General features: G+C 41.2%; 1 protein-coding gene across 3 annotated transcripts in view; it reads right to left on the bottom strand.

Annotated features, from left to right (window-relative positions):
* Nucleotides 1-21,127, bottom strand: part of ADAMTS9 (ADAM metallopeptidase with thrombospondin type 1 motif 9) — a 172,246-nt gene that overhangs the window by 100,448 nt on the left and 50,671 nt on the right. For all 3 annotated transcript variants that reach the window (XM_081246304.1, XM_081246305.1, XM_081246306.1), the window contains exons 13-19: nucleotides 14,565-14,746; nucleotides 14,338-14,474; nucleotides 12,446-12,563; nucleotides 12,100-12,195; nucleotides 4,016-4,182; nucleotides 3,793-3,922; nucleotides 3,083-3,209 (exon numbers count right to left, since the gene is read on the bottom strand). In XM_081246304.1, the coding sequence (XP_081102430.1) occupies nucleotides 3,083-3,209; nucleotides 3,793-3,922; nucleotides 4,016-4,182; nucleotides 12,100-12,195; nucleotides 12,446-12,563; nucleotides 14,338-14,474; nucleotides 14,565-14,746 (957 nt within the window). The remainder of the gene's footprint in view (nucleotides 1-3,082; nucleotides 3,210-3,792; nucleotides 3,923-4,015; nucleotides 4,183-12,099; nucleotides 12,196-12,445; nucleotides 12,564-14,337; nucleotides 14,475-14,564; nucleotides 14,747-21,127) is intronic.

The raw sequence follows: 21,127 nt of genomic DNA, 5'->3' as shown, positions 1-21,127 counted from the left end.
GACACATGCTTATCTTGGAATTTCTCACAAATGCTCAAAAGTAGGTCAGAGTTGACCGACTCCTACATTTGGCATGTAAAGTGGGCTACTGAGATTTTCCATGAGAGTGACATAGTATTTGGAGGATTTATTTCTAACCGGAACATGTTACATGGGGATTGTAAAACAGTGCTTTATCTCATCCTGTCAAAGTTTAATCTGGGCAAACTCTCACTTCCCTAAGGAAGTGAGGCAAAAAATGTGGACCAATTCAACAGAGGCATCTGGAACTTTCATCTGCCCTTTGATTCTCAGCTACCTTCTCTTTGCCTTCATCATCATTTCCTCGTGGAAGGGTTATTTTCCATCCTGGATAAGGGAGCCAGGAATCCTGCCCCCTACAAGAAAGCACACCAGCAGCTTGGGCTGGAAAAGGGTACCAGAGTTTCCCTGATATTCATACAATCCCCAGAACCCAAGGCAGAGAATGTGGCGTAGTCTGTGGAAAGGTCACAGCACTGCTTTAGGAAAGTTCTCAAAATGCTATCACTTACTTCACTTATTATCACACTGGAAAGTCATCTCACCTTCAGTGTTCTGAATTCATTCATTCATGTCATGTAACAATTGTAATATGTTACTATGTTGCAGAAAAGCGAAGTGTTTGTTAATAAATGGAAACAGAAAAAAATGTATGTCTCCGTGGGTGTGTGGGGCATTGTGGCATTAAATAATTTGGGGAACTACTGATTTAAGCGAGTTCCTCTATTGCAGAACTTCTCAGGGCCTTCAGAAAGTTAATCTGAATTACAAATCTTCACATAGTGGAGAAGACAGTCAGTAATACTTCCCACACATACTGGTTTGCCGTGGATCATCCTGCTCAACTAGCACTCCATAAAAATGTTTTGGGAAAAACTGTTGTAGAGTCTGAGCAACCAGTACTAATCTTCTCTCCAGTCTTTCAGTTTTGCACAGAGATACTTGGCAATTCTTAGTATAAATCATAAAAACAGCCACTGTCAAGTTGACAGAGAGAAGACAGACAGTAATGCCTTCTTTGGGCTCAGTTTCTGCATTTGCCTGTTTTTCAGTAAACAACTTTATTCTTCCAACCATCTGTAAATGCCAGTAAAATATGAGCTTGAATGCTGACATATAAACACAATCTTCTAGGGACTTCCCTGGGGGTCCAGGGGTTAGGACTCTGTGCTCGCACTGCCGAGGGCCAGGGTTCAATCCCTGGTTGGGGAACGAAGATCCCACAAGCTGTGCAGTGCAATCAATCAATCAATCAGATCTTCTACTTAATTTCAGACATGAGCATGCACCTGTCTAGTTATGAGGCTTTAAAAACTAATCCTAAACTTCCCCTTTTTTTCTTTGCATTTCTAAATTCTCCCCCACAAGGTCTGTCACTTCTACCATAGACACGTCTACCAAAAGGCATGGCTAAAATTCCTTCACTTTCTTTTCTTTAATCAGCCAGAGGTGCTATCATCACCCAAGCCGGTTCCCTGAGCTACTGTCCTCCTTTGGTATCAGCAGAGTTTAAGGTGTTTTTTTTTTTTTTCTTTTTTTACGTTAAGTATAAAAAAAAAACAGGTGGCTTTCTCCAAATGGGGAATTTAGAATAGTACCTTTGATATACCTACTATACGAAATGCAAAGACTTTTAAGACCTGACTTTATTTACCTAGTTATTGTGAAATGAGTTTTAATAAAAATCAGAATCAGAAAGTGCACATATAAGCTCAACACTTATTAGTTAAGTGACTCCAGGCAGGACACTTAACCTCACAGAGGCTCAGCTTCCTTATCTGTGAAATGGGGGCAGGTAGGATCCATTTCATAGGGCTACTAGGGGGATTGAATGAGGCAAGGCATGTGTAGCATTTAACACACATGACAGGTACTCACAAAAAGTAGCTGCTGCTATTATTATTATTATTATTACCCTTGGTATTTTATTCTCTCATGAAGTTCTGAGTAGCATGTAACTCCATGTAAACCATTAATACAAAGTGAAAAGAAATCCAGTTGACATCTTCATAATTCTACATAAAAGTATCGTGGATCCAAGGCTATCTTTCAATGCATTTGCTTTGTACAATTTGCTTAATTTTTGTTCTCCGTCAGAAAGCTTCATCACCAACTAATGGCAGCTTATTTTAGAATCTGATTGAAGTGAAAAATTAGTTTCTTGAAGAAACAGTTCAAACATGATCTCCACCTCAACTTGGTGCTCCTTGCATAAACTTTAAACAGCGTTCTTCAAAAATCTTTTTTTTTATGGTCATGTTCTATTACTTGCAGTTCTTTGTACAAACCTGCCTTCCTTGGGATTATAAGAGCATGCTCAGTGCTGCAGGCAGGTGTTCCACAATATCTGCACTGATCCTTTGAGACTCTACTGGCCCCAGCTGGATTCAGTCAGTGGGGAAGTGAAATCTAAGGGAATGCAAGTAGGGTGGGCAACAGACATGGAGCAGAAAACTCCTCAGTTATTCCTTTTCACCAAGAGAAATGGAAAAGCTTGATAATTCTCTATTCACTCACCATTTCTTGCCTCAGATTTCATACTTTTCTTAAATATAGAACTGTTTGCATATCTAGATATCTCTATATAAATTTTCTTCTAGTTCCCTCCATAACTCTACATTAGTGCGTTGGAACTTACACGTATGTAAAAGTTCTCATACTGGGTGATAAACACTCTGGGTGGATACAGAGCATTACGGGTACCTTGATGGATGAGGTTACCTCTTTTCTGTTGCCTTTCAAAACAAACTTTTGCGTTTGATGTAACCCCCTCATAATAATACCTATGCAGCGAGTTGTGAGGGTCAAATGAGAACTTTTTTTGGCAAGTGCCATACTCTAGTAGTTGTTTCTAATTCTCAGGAGAAGAACAAGAAATCTGCAGGTCTATGTCTTAGATAATCTGTTTCAGAGGGATGGAAAATTGGCTAAAGCTTATTTCACTGAAACACAAGGAAGGGGGTCTAAAGACTAACAACCACACCTGCTTCTCACATGCAGAGACCTCCTACAAAACCCTCACAACTCAGTACTAAAGACCATGAGGAAACACTGGCCTCACCTCAGGTCACAGTCTGTGCCGCAGGGTTCAGTAATGGGTGCTGGCTGGGGCAGCCGATCACATCTTTGATCAGAAACTGTAAGCTGATCAGATTCCCTGGTACAAACAGGTTTTCGTTTCCGCTCCCCTAAGCAAGGAGGAAAAAAATTATTCAGACAAAGTAGCCTATTCCATAAACTATTTAGACCAGGGACTGGCAAACATTTTCTGTAAAGGGTTAGATAGTCAATATTTTTGGTTTTGTGGGCCACATGACCCACAAAAGTAGTTAGTCGCAACTACTAAACTCTTGTTATAGGGCAAAAGCAGCCGCTTTTAAATGTAAAAAATTGGTGTGGCCGTGTTTCAGTAACACTTTATTTATAAAAGCAGGAAGTGGGCTGCATTCAGCCCACTGGCTGTAGTTTGACAACTCATACTGTAGACAAAAGGAAACAAGATAAATTACATAATACGACTACTAAATCTATGTCTCTGGAAAATCAGTTTGGCAGAGCTGATTTTGCTTGGCTTCCCACATAATGAGGAAACCTAGCATATCCTGAATCCCTTAAACAGCTCAACTTGCCAGCCCAAAGTGACCAGATAGATGCAGAGAAAGATTAGAAAATGCATGCAGATCGAAAGGTTTATAGATTGCACGTATTCGGCTGCTTCCAAAAAAATAAAAAACATCTTGAATCCCCCAAACTCAACCTAAAAGTAGATACCTTGGCAGGGTTTGCTGCATGCTTGCCAGGGTCCATGACTGTTCCAGTAAAACTGCTGGGGTTTGTCTTCAATTGGAATATTGAAAGAATAGCGCACATCAGGGTTGTATAACTTTCCCACGGACAACACCTGGGATGTGCAGACAAAATGGAGAGGATGTGTATGGGCCTGGTGATTCTTGGGAGTTAGAAAATGGGCATGGGCTCATTGCCAAGTTTTTACCTGAAGCAAAAGTTCTTGTTCAATGCGATCTGTGGAGTTGATTCTTTCCACAACATTGTCGGACCCACTGTACTCTATCACGGCATTCCCAACCCGGATTTCCCTTTTGGACATTGTGACAACAAAGTCTCCATTTAGCAAGAATTCACCTTTACTGCTTGATAAAGCTAAAGATGAGAAAAGAGAATTCACTGATTTGCTGTCACTTGAAATAATACTTTGATAGGTAGAGAGTTAGAGTGTGAAGTATGTAAACTTTTCAGCCAGACACGCATAGGCTCAAATCCGAACTTTGCCACTTGCCAACTATGTGGCCTTGGGACATCACTTTCCTCCTCTTGGTCTTGATCTCTTTATCTCTTAAGTGGAGATAAAACACCTCCCCTTCATGGTGCCCTTGAAAATTAGAAATATAATACAAGCATGCTAATTAGCCTGGGGTTTGTGATACAAGCCCCGCAAACACAGGATTACAGACGGGAGCAATAAGCTGTGGTTACCAGAGGAGAAGGGGTGGGGCGGGGGGCAAAAAGGGTAAAGGAGATCAACTGGATGGTGATGGATGGAGACTAAATTTTTCGTGGTGAGCAAGCTGTAGTATATACAGCAGCAGAAATATAATGCTGTACATGTGAAACTTATATAAGGTTATAAACCAACATTACCCCAATTTAAAAAAAGGAAAAAAGTTTTATGATTTAAAAATACATATTAATAAAATGAACACTTACAAAATTGGTTCCCACACAAATAACCCTTTCTACTTCATATGAGAATTAGCTGAACCTACTGAATCTTTGTTAGTTTTCTCTGCTTAGACAGATGTTGAAATGTAGAAATCCATAGCCAGTATGATGCTCAAATATCACTTCCTTGACGAGGCCCACTGAGGTAGTCAGCCTCCATCATGGCCCCAACAATCCTTGCCTTTTGACAGTCACGCCTGTGTTGTTCCCTACCACACTGAGTAGCACGGATGTGATAATAGTAGCACTGGTGTAATCACTAGGATACTGTGACTTCCAAGGCCAGGTCAAAGGCATTAGGGCTCCACCTTGCTCTTCCTTGAATCTCTGGCTTTGGGAGAGAAGTCAGCTGCCATGTTGTGAGGATACTCAAGCAGCCTCACTGAGAGGCGTCTTGCAAAAAGCACCGAGGAACCAAAGCCTACTGCCAATAGCATCTACGTGAGGCATCTGGTAAGTGGATCTGCTGGCCCCAGTCAAGCTTTCGGACAGGATCACAGCCCTAACTAAAGTCTTCACAGCCACTTCAGGAGAGACCTCAAGCCTGAAACACCCAGCTATGCTGCTCCTAGATTCCTGACACACAGAAACTGGGATACTGTATATACTTCTTGTTGTAAGCCACTAGATCTTGAGATAATTTGTTACATGGTAAAACCTACCTGGATCATTGTTTTTAAAACTGCAAGCTCCTCCCATTGGCAGCATAGATTCCATACTTCCTAACCCATCTCCCACCTTAATTTTTCTCCATATCACTTTGTTTACGCTCTCTCTCCCCAAACAGGAACGTAAGCAAGGATTTTTGGACTGTTTTATTCACAGCTATATCTCAGCTTCTGAAAGAACACATGGCAGATGCTCAAAAAATAGTTTTTTGGGAGAAGAATGAATGAATCCACTGTGAATCTTGCAAAAGATGCAACAATCAGTGAAGCTGAACAAGTAATGTTAGAGAACAGCTTGAGTCAAGTGCCAAAACACTGGCCAACTGAGAACATGACAGAGTTAGACCAGTTAGACATTTAAGAAAAGGAAATAAAAATGGACAAAGAAGAGGAGATGACAGCTGCTTCAGAAGGAATAATTTACTCATCCAAGTGTCAAGAGAGACTATTGGGAAAGTGAATAAAAACCTCAGGACGCTTTTTTAAAAATGACTCGTTTTCAGCTTTTACTGTCAAATTCAAACTTTAAGCAAAGAATGTACCACTCTATCACATGACTTGACTGGAAAACTTAGGGAAAAATATTTATTAATTGCTTATTCTCCATTCTAAAAATCTGGGCATGATTAAAATCAAAATACAATTTTGTTGAATATAAGAAAAAATAAAATTTATTTTCATACTTTTTGATTAATTTCTCAAGCTAAAATCCCAATCATATCATGATCAAATCAAATCATATCCCAATCATACCTTCCCCCTAGTATTTACTATAAAAGTTTGGTTTTAAGTGCCTTTTTTTTTTTTCAGTACTACTGCTCTTTGAATAATGAATTCTCCCATGTTTTGAGCTTGACATGTAGCAGGTACTCAAGAAAGCAGAGCTATTAAACGTTTGAGCCCTGAACAAAATACTAGAAAGAGGCCAGTTACCTTCCGTAAGTTGTGCACGATTAGCAAATCTTGGCAGCGAGGGATCCCTTGAAATGCACAGGCCATGTATTTAGGTGAATAAAAGGAATGCGGAAATTTGACCCAGGGTTGGCAAACGGGTGTCCTCCCAGACACAAATGTCAATCATTTGGTACTAGCCATTCAAGAAACTACGCTGAACAGGATTCCCTGACAGCATCGTGTCTCAGCATCATTAATGACATCTGTCTTGGTTGTGGGATGGGGGGGGGCAAGTTATCTTAGGCGTCTGCCAGATCCTAACCTGCCCTTCACTGATGCAGGTGACTCACCGTCTTCCACCAGAAGTAGACCAGAAGCAATGCATATGTAGAAGAGGTTGAGAGGATTCACGGAAAGTAGTATCATACCCTTATGTGGAAATTAATGAAGGCGTCAATGAAGCTCTGAATATTCCCTGTGGCTCAGTAGCAGTACTGGCCCTGTTTTCGAGGACATGGGAACCTCGCAGAGTTCACCCAGCTGGGCACTATACTGATGCAAGGACTGCTCTTCGCAGGATCAGGAATTAATTGCATCAAATTGGATCCCTAAACCTGCGCTTCATCTACCAGCATTCCTCCTTTTATAAGCCCCATCTTGGCCCTGAGGTAAAAGTAAGATGCCTTCATTTGAAATGGTTGGGAAGAAAGTGGTGACACAGGAAAAAAAGCTTTTAAAAAGATAATCTTTTAAAATAGGAAATCCAAGATCTTGGCTGCTTCTTCTTGATCCAAAATCCTTTGATCGTCCCTACTACCAACAGAACGCAGCTCAAACTCCTTAGCATTGCCTTCCTGTATCTTTACAAATCTTATCATGACCTATTCTTCCAACCTCACCATTCACTCCCACCAATAAACCTCAACTCCCAGTCATGTTCATCCCCAGGTCAGCTACACATTTTTCTATATGGAGGTAGTAAAGTGAAGTGGTTAAGGGTACAGGGTCTGAGGTCAGACCAATAAGGATTTTAACTCTTTTCCCATTTTCTGTTCATGTGACCTTGGGTAAGTTATTCAACCTCTCTAAGCCTCAGTTTCGTCCTCTGTATAATGGATTTCTTATAGAATTGTTACAAACATTAAACAGGAGAGTGCATATAGGATTTGGTAGCTGGCAGGTCAAAATGCCTTCAAATGCACTGTCTCCTCATCACACTTTTATACTTGCTTAATTAATGGATAAGAAAAGCATGACTTAAACATTATTAAAATATTTTCTGAGGCCAGGTGACTTCTAATCATGGAAGTGTGTCTCCAGAGCCTGTTAACCACTAAAGTTTTCTAAGAAGAAGGTCAACACATATCCATGAAATGAGTGAATGAATTCAGGCGTTCTTTATCTTATGTACAAATTGAAAGCAAATATGTTTAGCTACAGATTTTTAAAAATTTAAGATATTTGTTCTACTAGACTGCATGAGCCTCTTTAAGTAAAGCTAACATTCAAAAATGCACTTTTCTAAGCCTAAGAAAGATCCCAGTCCATAGTAGGTGCTCAGTCAACGATGTCAAAAGAACAAGTGATTGATGGAACCTGACATTCGTGACAAGGAGAACAGAGAGCTTCCAGCCAAAAAACTGTTTCCCCGTCAGTGTGAACCTCTGACAACCTCATCTCCCCTGCAGCTCCTGTAGCGTGAGACCCACCAGCCATGCAAGATGTAAGAGTTTCAGTGGGTCACTGGTTGGAGACGAGGCTGTTTCTGTGGCCCCTCAGGCCTCCTGAGGCTGCCTCCTAACGTGGGTCACTTACATGGCGGTGGCAGGATGTGCTGCCAGAAAAATCACCCAGTTCTTTCAAGTGAAGTCGCATGCTAGCTACTCAGCTGATGTTTCACTAAAAGGGGGGAAATGAGATGTCACAAGGCCAGTTCTGTAAATTAAGCGATAATCCAGTTCTGGCTGTATTCAAAGAACAGTCATCTATCCTATGTTAATTCTGGGGCTCCTTTCCAATGTCTCCAGGCTTCCTCTCATGCTCATGCTGACCTGGGGGCATTTCACCCTTCACTGCATGCTCCTTATCCCATTAGATGGTGAGTAGGAAAGGAGATAGGAGTCATCGGGTGAAATGGAGTTCCTGCTTTATCTTGAACTGAATCGATTCCTGTCTTCCCACTGCCACCATTCATCAAGGGCTAAGTGTCCTGGAGACAAATAAGCACCATGGAAATGGCTCCTTTTTCTCCTAAAGAAACACGAACATGGTAGCACTGGGTGCAACTTGGCTCTAACCCAACAGGAGGGAGGGGTCTATGCTGAAAGGATGACCTTTGACATGGAGACTTTCTGCTTCGGTACCTTGTGAAACAAATAGTTTCCTGAAAACAACAGTCTACTGCCCAACCTCCCACTAATGCGATTAGGGAGCTAATTTCCTGGGTTGGTTTCCCCCCCATTTCACCCATCAGAGCTGGGTTGCTATAAAGGCCCTCTCTCCTGGAAACTGCTCCTTCACCAACACATGTGAAAAGAGTATGGCTTGACTGACCTTGAAAAAAAAAAGTGAGGTATACAGATGATCGCTTAGCAACCGAACAGCTAGGACTGGCCTCCAGCAAGACTCAACTGGGGGCTTTAAAATCTTCTTAGAGCATTTGCTGCGCCTTCCTTCAAGCCAAGAGTAAACATTTACACACGGCAGATTTGATGACAACATCATATTCCTCCTAACTTGTTAAGAAACCACTGTAAGGTTCAAAGGCTCTAAGGTCTTGACCTTCATGCTCGGTGAACTGTGACTCGCCATCTTTGCTTGGACTTTTCATTTGTTTCCAGAGAGACGTTCTTTGGCCAACAGGTAACTTTCCCATAATATTCCATTAAAGAGCCATGACTACCTCAGACTGTCTGTCCCAGATGACAAATCTTCTTTAATTTTGCTTTCATTCTTTACAAGGAGATTAAGAAACCTCTAGTGAGAAATAAACGGATATCAGAAGGCCCTCCCCAATTCAGGCACCTGACCTGGTTGATGAAGTTGAATTGAACTGAGGCCACTGCTTGGAAGGAGATTATTTTTCCAAGAAGGAGAATAACAGTGGAGAATCCTTCTCCTTTTCGATGAGAAGAAAGGAATAGCTCAACATGGTGTTTGGCTCTCAGGAAATTAACCAATAAAGGAGGCTGCATGCGATGCTGCTGGATTTAATTAGGAAGTAGTAAGGCCACAGCAGTCACAGGTTCTAATTTATAATCCAGTCCACGAAGAAAAATGCTTGACCCATTGTGCACAGTGGTTGAAGGAGAAATGTGGGATTCCCCAAAAATAATTTGGATAGGGTCCTCAAGAACTTTGTTAACTGTTTTAAAAGGTACCACTCATTTGGATATTTAGGGTGAGGAAAAGCTGATGCAACCACTGAGAATTGATTCCAAGTAAGATTTTACAGTCTTTAAAGAAGAAATGATTCTGTGTATTTCCATCATAACTCCATCCCCCCATTAAGTACATGGCAGGTACTCAGTAAATGAAGATAGCATGAGCAATAATTATTATTCAATAATTATTCAATAATTCAGCCATAATGTACTTAGTTCATATCATGTGAAGGCTTCATATCAGGGGCTAAAAATATAAAGACACAGCTTCTGACCCTAAAACACTAGTGGTCACATGGATAAATAAGGACCAAGTCTCAACTGAGTTGATGGTGACTGCATCCTTTTGGCTGCTCAGGTCAAAACCATGGAGTCATCCTTGACCCTTCTCTTTCTCTCATACACCATATTCAACCCATCCACTAATCATGATGGCTCTACCCTCAAAAGATATCCAGAATTTGACTGTGTACTGCCAATTCCACTGCTCCCACTTGGGGACAAGCCGCCAGCACATCTCTCTTTGACTACTGCAATACCTTTCTAACCCACCCTGTTTCTGTTTCTACCCTGTATCCTACCCACCGACCCCATCTATTCTCAACATAACAGCCAGGGTACTCTTTTAAAAATATAAATATGATTATATCATGTTTTCCCTTGGTTCAAAACCTCTAGTAGCTACCCTCGTCTTTCAGAGTTCAAGTCCTTTCAATGATTATATGGCCCTATATGATCTAGTCCTGCTACCTGTTTAATCTTATCTGGGACTCTCCTCTGTGCTTACAAAGCTCCAGCCACACTGGCCTCCCTCTATCCTTGGAACAAACTAGACATATTCCTCTTTTAAGGATTTCACATCGGCTGTTCCCTCTGCCTGGAATGCTCTTCCCCTAGATAGCCATTGTCTCTCGCTACAATTCAAGCATTTCAACTCCACTGTTCCTGCCCACTCTCAGTATCCCAATTTTCTTTATGCTGCTCTGTTTTCTAATTTTACTTATTACCTTCTATTACCTGTTTATTGTCTATCTCCTTCCACTAAAAAGTTCTAAGAAGACAGAAATTTTTTTTTAATGTTTTTGTTCTGTTTTGTTCATTGTGCCTAGAATAGGGCCTGGCACATATTAAATAAGTGGCTGGCTGAATGAATGATGAGACATTGCAGAAAAGGCTACAACAGAGGCACGTGTAAGTGTTATATTTAATTAGCACGCTTGGCTAAAGGATCATTGCTTATCTGTAAACGATTTCATGCAGACATTCCAAAATATAGATACGGGTTCTAATTCAATCCAACAAATTCTCATTTCTAACTCAATATGTCCAGATGTTTGGACTAAGCCTCTGCAGAGGTGGTATCCAGATGCATGGAGTCCCTGCCTGGACATTATAAGAAAGTCCATTCATTTCTTTTAAAAACTGACTGCCCAGCAAGACTGCCCTGATTTCTTCTAGATCTGAGTGCAAGTTGTGCTGCTTTTCAGAGCTAAGAAGAGTCTGGTTGTGCAAGGCGACTAGCTGAATCCCTTTCTGTCATTACCCCAGTCCCCATGTCCTTTCTTTAATGAAAAATAATTGGGTGAATTTCCTAATCACTTATGGAAGTTTACAGAATGATAATCTGAAGTGAGACTGGGCTGAGCAAACAGTTGAAAATAAACCCAGGGTTGTTGGTGAGCTGTAGTTTGAAAATAGGGATAGATATGAATAAATCATGTGCTTGGCCATGGTGAGAGAAAGATGAAGAAACTGTGAAATAACAAGATGGGCCATGTTAGCAATGACATAAGAAACACATTGCCAGGATAGAACCTTTTGGAATGATCAGGAATAACGAAATGTTGAATAAGTCCACCCGTGGTCTGCTATTGGTTAAGTCAACTAACACCTCTACTAAAACACTGGCATGTCAGTTACCCAAAGGAAAGATTTTTTTTTTTGAAAGACTCAAAAAGAGCAATGATTTTAGGCTAAACTTACAAGGCAAATACTTTCAAAATTTGATTTGGGGATATATGGGGATATATGTATATGTATAGCTGATTCACTCTGTTATATAGCAGAAACTAACACACCATTGTAAAGCAATTATACTCCAATAAAGATGTTAAAAAAAAAAGAAAAAAAATTGATCTGGGGCCTATTTTCTAAGATCCAGAGTCTATTCCTTGATATTGACTACTATAACTACACAACTCTTAAATCAATACGCTGAGGGTATAATGTACAAGGGAGAAATAAAATAATGAGTTTCAAGATCAACTTCTTTCTTTTATGAAAATACATGACATCTGAAAGCTGTCCACCTGCTATAGGGGAAAGGAAGTAGCCTCTGCCAACTGCTCCAGAGAACCAGAATTCCTGCAAACGGCAGGGGGCACCCATCTCACCTAAGTAGTTATCATCCTCTGATTTCCCTGAGAAACTGTGCTGCCGCACATCGATATTGGTAGCACCAGCTGGAATTCGGACCACAATATTGTAACCTGAAAAGAAGTGAGCAGAAATTGAGCATTCCACAGATTGGTTCATTTTCTCTAAGCATGGTGTAAAAGGTGGCAACAAAGGAATACAATATAATTCTCACTATTAGGTGCCTTATAGCCAGATGGGTAATGTACCTTATCAAGACTGATTTTTACACTTGACATGAATACTTTTACATATTACACGTGGTTAACAATGTTTACACTTTGACTGTTTTCCTTCTCATGGTTCTTAGGAACAAATTCTTACCATAATGTACTGTATTAAATGTTCCTGCCACTGTTTTGCACGAAGAATTATCGCCACCACAAACCCCACATTTATCTCTCCGGGCTTTTGAGTTTAAAACATGATCGCATCCAGCTTGCTTTTAAAAAGAAAACAGTTGAAATACATGGTAAGTATTAGAGAGATTATAAAATGATAAGTAATGTGTTTCTTTGAATGAGGTGCATTCAAAATGACAAGAACTTTTAAGTCTCTTTAAACTTTCAAGGGTTGGGAACTCAAATTGTCTTTAGCCTTGCTGTGGGAAAATGTGGTCCTTGGACCAGCAGCCATGGGCATCCCCAATGATGGGGGGGATGCAGAATCTTGGGCCCCACCCAGATGTACTGAGTCAGAGTAGATTTTCCGGCATGCTAATAAGACCCTTAAGTGCTTCGTCTACAGATTAAAGTTAGAGAAGCACTAGTCCACAAGTAAAGTAAATGAGAAAAATAGCTCAGGAATGAAAAAAAAAAAACCAGAGAGGTTGAGGACTGTATCCCATTAAAGAGCTCAGAGCCCATCTTAAGGGAGCACCCGCTGTCCACTGCAGGCTACTGCTGCCATGCAGAAATTGGAGCCCAGTGTTGACGTATCCCAATTTTTCAAAAGGGACTGGAAATTTTGATTTTATGTGAAATCCCCTATGTTTAAATACAGGCTATGAATGGAGGACAAAGCATGACTGCAGGCTGCCAGGTTGAGGCCTCAGGCCCTAAGCACCCTCTTTAATTTCTTCACATCTTAATGCAATGCAGCAGTGTAGACTGGGGTCTGAAAAGGACACCGGCAACCACCAGAAGACCAGGAGGACAGAGTTCACATCCTCAACTATTTTGTTCCTTTGAATGAACTAGTCTTTGAGGAGACACTCAATGTTTTGCTGTAGCGCATGGACTAAAAAGGAAGTCCGCACTGTAGCTGTGGGTCAGGAGGCGGGTGAAGCTCATAGGGGCTCTTCAATCAAATCCTATCAATGAGGAGCTCCAATGTGCCCTGGACTCCATGCAAGGAACAGATACATCATCTCAGAGCCTGGCTGCGAGGGATGACTTCTGACTGGTGAGAGCAGGGAAATGGTACCAAGCCCTCAAGAAATCAGCACTCTGATGCTTTGCCATCTGCCAGAAGGGTCTCGATTTCCCTCCCAAGAATAATTTGCCTGTATGTCTTTGGAAAAAGTTTTCCTGCTTCAAATCAGAAATCTGAGTGAGGCCGGCTCTTCCTCATAACATCTTTTGGAGCACAGCTATTCAATCTACAAAACTCACTGTCAGGAAGCTTTTGGGTTTAACCTTATGCACTGTGGTTATCGTAAAGAAGTGTGTATGTGCGTCAATTATAATAAATCTTCACAGGGGGGGTTTTTTCAGACTCCCACAGAGAGTGTCAGAAAAATCTAGGGCAGTGGTTCTCAAACTCTGGCATGCATCAGAATCAGGTGGTGCTGGGAGGGATAAATTAGGAGTTTGGGACTAACAGATACACACTACTATATGGAAAAGAGATAACCAACAAGGACCTACTGTATAGCACAGGGAACTATACTTGATATTTTGTAATAACCTATAGGGGAAAATAATCTGAAAAAGCACACACACACACACATATGTAACTGCATCACTTTGCTGTACACCTGGAACTAACACAACATTATAAATCAACTATACTTCAATAAAAAATAAATAAAATAAAATAAAACATAAAGAAAAAAAAGAATTAGGTGGTGATGTTGGTCCGGGGGGCCCCACTTTGAGAACCACTGCCCTGGAGATAATGCACAGATACTAGCAGCTGCTATTCTATCAAGGAAGCCACACATCACAGCTTGGCAGCAAGACAACACAGTGAAGAAATCGCCATCTGGGACTCACCCGGCAAAGGCCTTGGACACAGATGTCATTGGTGTCCTGGCCACACGGAGTTCCATCTACCACTCTGTCACGGAGCTGATAGTAGGCCGTGTTCCCCGCCACCCTGCAGAACAGCTTGCAGCGGTCCTTCATCAAAACTAGACAGGAGAAACACCATGCAACGTGACTCCTGTGCCTGGACCCCGTGCCAGCCTGCCAGCCACGAGCACGTCCCAAGATGCACTTACTCCCACTGTACTTCGGGACCCAGCGCACGTTCGGAAGCAGACCATTGATGTTGAAATGCTTTCCATCAAAGTGAGCACACTGTTCATCTCGGAAGTCTCGCTTCTGCTTGGGACATGGCTCCGTGTTGCAGGACTTAAATTTCATTCTGCGCCCTACACAGTACTTCCCACCATTTTTTGGCCTAAGAAAAGGTAAAGAACACACATGCTGTATTATAATGTATTTCTCCCCATTACTTGATAATGTAAAGGACACACATACTGTATTATAATGTATTTCTCTAATGTATTATAGTGTCATGTATTACAATGTGGCTTCCTGTCTTTGAGGGAAACAAATGTGAAGTGGTCAGTGACAGTGGCCAGGGCAAGGGCTCTGGAATCTGGGTTTGCACTCTGCCTTCAGCATCATTAAGTGTATAACCTTGGGCCAGCCACTGAAGGTCCTTGAGCCTCAGCCCTTCCATTTGTAGAATGGGAAGGCACCACCTGGTAAGGCTGTTTTGAGGATAAAATGGGAGAGCATCTAACTTAAAGTGTGAAACATAAAACCTGGCGTCTGTTAGGCCATTCTGTGTCCTCCTTCCCGTGAACATCCACAGTTCTTCAGTTTTAAAAACATAGAAGGTCAAAGGTACAAATGAGTACTTGGAATGCCCCTATCTACCTTCCATATCATGGTACTTTCATGGGCAACCATCCTAAAACTTGCACCACTCCATTTCCATTCATTTCTGTCCCTCTTCTCTCTTCCTCTCTCTCCCTGCATGACCATTGTTTTTGCTTTGTTTTACAAATAAGATGGAATAAGATGTGCTCATATTTTGACTAACTTAACAGGAGACAGTGTGTAAAGGTTTCATTAACTTTTGTGTGACAAGAGTATGGAGGACGCCTGGCAAAGCATCACAATGTAAATTTAATCTCAGCATGCAACCCCGTTCATGGATTTTCCAGATGTGTCCCAGAGAGTATATTAAACAACCTGTCTCCTGGCAGTCAACAGCTTGCCAAGTGCATCACAGAAACGGGACGATCACAGCATCAGAGGAAATTGGACTCACTCACAGCCCACGGCTGGAGCAGCTCGGATACCAGAGCTACTCGGATACCACAGGTACCACAGTTGAGGGCACCTCTCCAACTGAAAGATTTCTACCTCTTCTCTTTAGAATGAATCTTTCAGAGTAATTTGAACCATAAGAAGTGTTTTTGTTTTTTTGCTTTGTTTTGTTAAAACAGGACTTGGGGAAGGGAAATATATCCATGACTATAAAATACAGAATGAGGGGCAGTCTAGCTGAGCCCGTGAGGCTCTAGAGTTGGATCTGGCTTCTTATCTTGGCCCTACCCTCACTGTGTGACCTTAGACAGAGTTCCTAGCCTCCCAGAGCTTCAGTTTTCCTCTCCTCTAAAATGAGTGCACACAGCAAACGCCTAAAATTGTTAGTGACGATGATGTTACGTCAGCACAACCCAACCTAACCCCACCTGATTCAGCAGTTTGTCTTCTGAGTACCAACTCTGAGCTATGAGGTGTGCACCGTGAGGCAGGTCTCCGTGGTACTGCAGGGGCCTGAGTCTCAGGAAGGGCTGCCTGGCCATGATGCTGTCAAAAACATGTTCCATCCACCAAAGACTGGTAGAGGGAGGTAAGAGCATGGGCTTTGCAGTTACAAGCTGGGTAACTTTGTGTAAGTTACCTGGTCTCCGTAAGCTTCATTCTGCACATGTAAACAGAGATGATACTGTGCACCTGAAAGGCTTGTTATAAACGAGGCGCTCAGCAAGGAGTCTCGTAACTATTCATTGTTACTATGAAGAAGACTGCATCCAGGGATGCAAAACGGCACAAAACCCAACAGTACCTATATCTGATCATTTCCCCATTAGGCCTGTATGATTTATATCTGCCTTGTGTGCTTGACTCGCCCATATTCACTCATATCTTGCCCAAGGGGAGGGTAGCTGAGGTACTTTTATATCAAGGGATGGAAGGTTCAGAGAAGTTAAGGACTTTGCCCAAGGTAACACAGCTAATGAAAGAACAGAGACAGGACTGGAATTCAAGCTTCCCAGGTTCTCCCACTGTGCTTTTCCTGCTTCATTCTCCAGGAACTGTGTTCCAGAGCCCTGTCTTTTTCTGTTTTGGTGCCATTTAGAGATACAGCCTTGGTTTTCTGGATACCAAGTTCTTCTCTCAGTACCAAAGCACCCCAGTCTCATGCATAAAATATCACTGATGACACATGAATAACAGATCAGGCTCATACCGCTGTAAAACCTGTTTTTCCTTCTACAGGGAAGACCCCTTCAATTTTTTCTCAAATTGAAATGATCTCTGTGGAATCTTTTTATTCTATTTATTTTTATTTTTTTATTTTTTTCCGGTACGCGGGCCTCTCCCGTTGCGGAGCACAGGCTCCGAACACACAGGCCCAGCGGCCATGGCTCACGGGCCCAGCCGCTCCGCGGCACGTGGGATCCTCCCGGACCGGGGCACGAACCCATGTCCCCTGCATCGGCAGGCGGACTCTCAACCACTGCGCCACCAGGGAAGCCCTGTGGAATCTTTTTAAATGTCCCAACAAACTATAGTGGATCCATCAGATCATTTACCTATTGCCTGAAAGTAACTCGTATTTCTTTCCCTTTGAAAATAAATTTTTTTCAGTGGTTTTTTTTCTTTCGGTTCTCTTATATAAGAAGTCTTTTCTGACTCTTGAAATTGATCAAGAGCAGCAGCTCCTTGGGCAGCAAAGAGTTAACATTTGCAGGTGGCTTCCTGATTCACATGGTAACAGAATCCACCTTTGCTTGCTTTGACCACTATCAAATGGCAAAGAGCATTTTGTGACTTATTTCTATAAATGACATTTAAAAAAATAAAGAACACACAGAAAACACTCCATGTAAAAGGCAATATTGCCGAAGGTTATAGATACAGATTCTGGAAACAGGATTTGAATCCCAGCCCTGCTTCTTAACCATGGTGCAATCGTAGGTAAATCGCTCAGTGTTGCTAAGCCTCAGTTTCCCTACCTGTAAAAGAAAGATGATGCTAGTATCTACTTCAGGGGCTGAGTGAGGATTAATGGGTTAATAGATTCAAAGCACTTGAACAAGGCCAGCCATACAGTAAATGTTTAGCTATTACAAGGGTCTGTAAACTACAGCCTGTGGGCCACATCCAGCCTACTACCTGTTTTTACATGGCCAGTGAGATAAGAATAGTTTTTACACTCTAAAAAAATTTAGAAATAAATAAAAAGAATATTTTGAGACACAAGAATTATATGAAATCCAAATTTCCCTGTTCATAAGTGAAAGTTCTATTGGAACACAGTTACACCCACTCTATACATATTATCTACGCATGTTTTTCACTATATCAGCAAAGCTGAATAGCAAGGACAGCCATCCTATGGTCCACTAACACGAAGATATTTATTATCTGACCCTTTACAGAAAAAGTTTGCTGACCCCTGAGTAGTCTAGTGTACAGGGCACCATGTCACTTTGCAACTTCAGTCACTGACTGTGCACAGCCATCCTGTGCGGTAGGTAGTAGCATCCTTGTTTCTGAACCCTTGCTTGAACTGGGTTCAGAAATGTTAAGTAACCTGGCAAGGTCACATGCAGTTAAGTGAGACATACTGGCTGAGAGACCAAGGCAGGTCTCCCTGACCCAAAGCCCACAGTCTGGCCTCTCTCCCATGCTGCCTCTCTTGAGACAGGTCTCTTTCCATTTCAAAACTGATTCTATGACTTTATTTGCTTTTTATGTAAAGGCAAATGATACTTTATGAATAAGCATAAATTTGTCCTTTAGAAATATATGGCTTTTTTAATATCCTAGACAACAGGATCTCTGCTTGATTTGCATGTCCTGTGTAATGAGGACGGCTTTACACAACTGAACTTACGTTTCAGCATGGAGAAATTCATGTTTTAATTTAATAATTTAGCTGGATGGAAGTTTTTTTTTTTTTTTTTTTTTTTTTTTTTTTTTTAATTTTTTTTTTTTTTTTTCTTTTTGCGGTATGCGGGCCTCTCACTGTTGTGGCCTCTCCCGTTGCGGAGCACAGGCTCCGGACGCGCAGGCCCAGAGGCCATGGCTCACGGGCCCAGCCGCTCCGCGGCATATGGGATCCTCCCAGACCGGGGCACGAACCCGTATCCCCTGCATCGGCAGGCGGACTCTCAACCACTGCGCCACCAGGGAGGCCCTGGATGGAAGTTTTTTCCCCATATAGGTAAATACTGAAAATTACAGGAAATGTAGCTTTAAAAATAATATTAATCACATTTTCCAACTATTAAGATCCTTTTAAAATAATGCTTGTTGAATAGGGATGGAAAGGACTTAAGGAAATTGCTGATTAATTACTATGAAAGTAACTATATTCAGCATAGGCAAGCTGAATCATACATACAAAGAAAATTCACGATGTAGCATGGCCAAAGCTATGAAAGAGTTTTTGCCAAGATCATGGCAGGTGCATTCTACTCTCAAGCAAAGCTAAACTTTGGTCTGCAAATGGGTTTGAAAAGAAATCTCAACATCTATGTTTACTTACGATGAATTACAGTTAGCACAAGGAAGAAATTTCTAATGATACAACAGGCGGCCTGAGAAGGTAGTGTATTTTCTACATTTGGAGGGTTTTAAGAGGGGTCTAATGACCGATTACGGAGCATGCTGAAAGAATATTCAACGATTAGATGGGGTGGGCCAGGGAGCCGTACTACCGATCGTTAATAATTCTGCCAAATGGGGCAGTCTGTGGGACTGGATATCTCTATTCATTCGTTAGTTAATGGCTCTCCCACAGCAACCAATTCTCAATATTTCCAAAGACAGATCCTTCTTGACTTATGATGGGGTTATGCCTTGTTAAACCCATTGTAATTTGAAAATATCTTAAGTCAAAAATTCACTGAATGCACTTAATCTACTGGACATCCTAGCTTGGCCTAGCCTACGTTTAATATGCTCAAAACACTCAGGTTAGCCTACAGTTGGGCAAAATCATCTAACACAATGCTTACTTTATAATAAAGTATTGACTGTCTCTTATAATGTATTGAAGACTATACTGAAAGTAAACAACAGAAGGGTTATCTGGGTACAGAATGGTTCTAAGTGTATTAGTTGTTTACCCTCATGATCGTGTGGCTGACTGGGAGGTGCAGTGGCCACCGCTGCCCAACATCAACAGAGCAGCCTTGCCATGTGCATGGGATCATGCTGTACTTGATGAGCAAGCTTTAGAAAGCATATCCTTTCTAGTTTCATATCCCAAACAAGCTGTTGGTCCCAACTGGCTCACCATCATGAGAATGGAGCCCTAATGTTTTATCTTTAAATGCTTTATTTTTTTAAAACCATTTTTGACTGATGCCCTACATATAAGATAAGCATATGTTCTGGTTTGTAAGGATGGTCCCAGTTTACATCTGTTGTCCTGGAGAAGTTATTGATAGCTCCCCTTTCAATTCTCAAAGTGTCCTGAATTAAACAATTATGTGGTCACCTGATCTATAAGAAACATGTAATAGAATAAAATTTAAAATCAGAATGACGAAAAACATAACTTGGAGTACCAAACAAGACAAAGACCGTGTATCACTAGCCTGACCAAAGATCAAAATGCAAAATTTGAAGCACTCTTTCTACTGAATGCGAATTGCTTTTGCACCATTGTAAAGAAATCTTAAGTCTAACCATCGTAAGTTGGGGACCATCTGTAAATTCATCCAACTCAGCGCTCAAAAAAACTTTGCTGCCATTCTTTACACCCAAATGAGAGACTGGTTTTCTTACACGAAACAAACATATGTTTATTCTCTTTTATGGAAGATTTCATAAGCAGTTGCTATGCTCAAAGCCTAAATGGTAAATATTTAGTTCACAAATCCTGTCTTTTCTCAAATCTATGAGTTTATTATTATTCTTTAATTTAACCTATCTCCTAATTTAAAAGCAAAAGAGAAGCACGAAAAGAAGGAAATATTTGCCTTTCCTAAAGAACTCGTGTGATTTTTTAGTTTGATGGACTATAACAATTCTATAAACCATTTTGTTCCAGCCACCAGGAAGCTCAGAGCCAAATTTAGAGCACAAAACAAGTATATGGGCCAACGGCCTGGTAATGAATCTTCTATTTCCAACACTTTGTCTTGTTTGGTACTCCAAGTTATGTTTTTGGTCATTCTGATTTTAAATTTTATTCTATTACATGTTTCTTATAGATCAGGTGACCATATAATTGTTTAATTCAGCACACTTTGAGAATTGAAAGGGGAGCTATCAATAACTTCTCCAGGACAACAGATGTAAACTGGGACCATCCTTACAAACCAGAACATATGCTTATCTTATATGTAGGGCATCAGTCAAAAATGGCTTTAAAAAAATAAAGCATTTAAAGATAAAACATTAGGGCTCCATTCTCATGATGGTGAGCCAGTTGGGACCAACAACTTGTTTGGGATATGAAACTAGAAAGGATATGCTTTCTAAAGCTTGCTCATCAAGTACAGCATGATCCCATGCACAT

The sequence above is a fragment of the Mesoplodon bidens genome, assembly GCF_964165515.1.
Source record: "Mesoplodon bidens genome assembly, chromosome: 10".
NCBI lineage: Eukaryota > Metazoa > Chordata > Mammalia > Artiodactyla > Ziphiidae > Mesoplodon > Mesoplodon bidens.
This window is presented reverse-complemented; position numbering and strand designations above follow the sequence as displayed.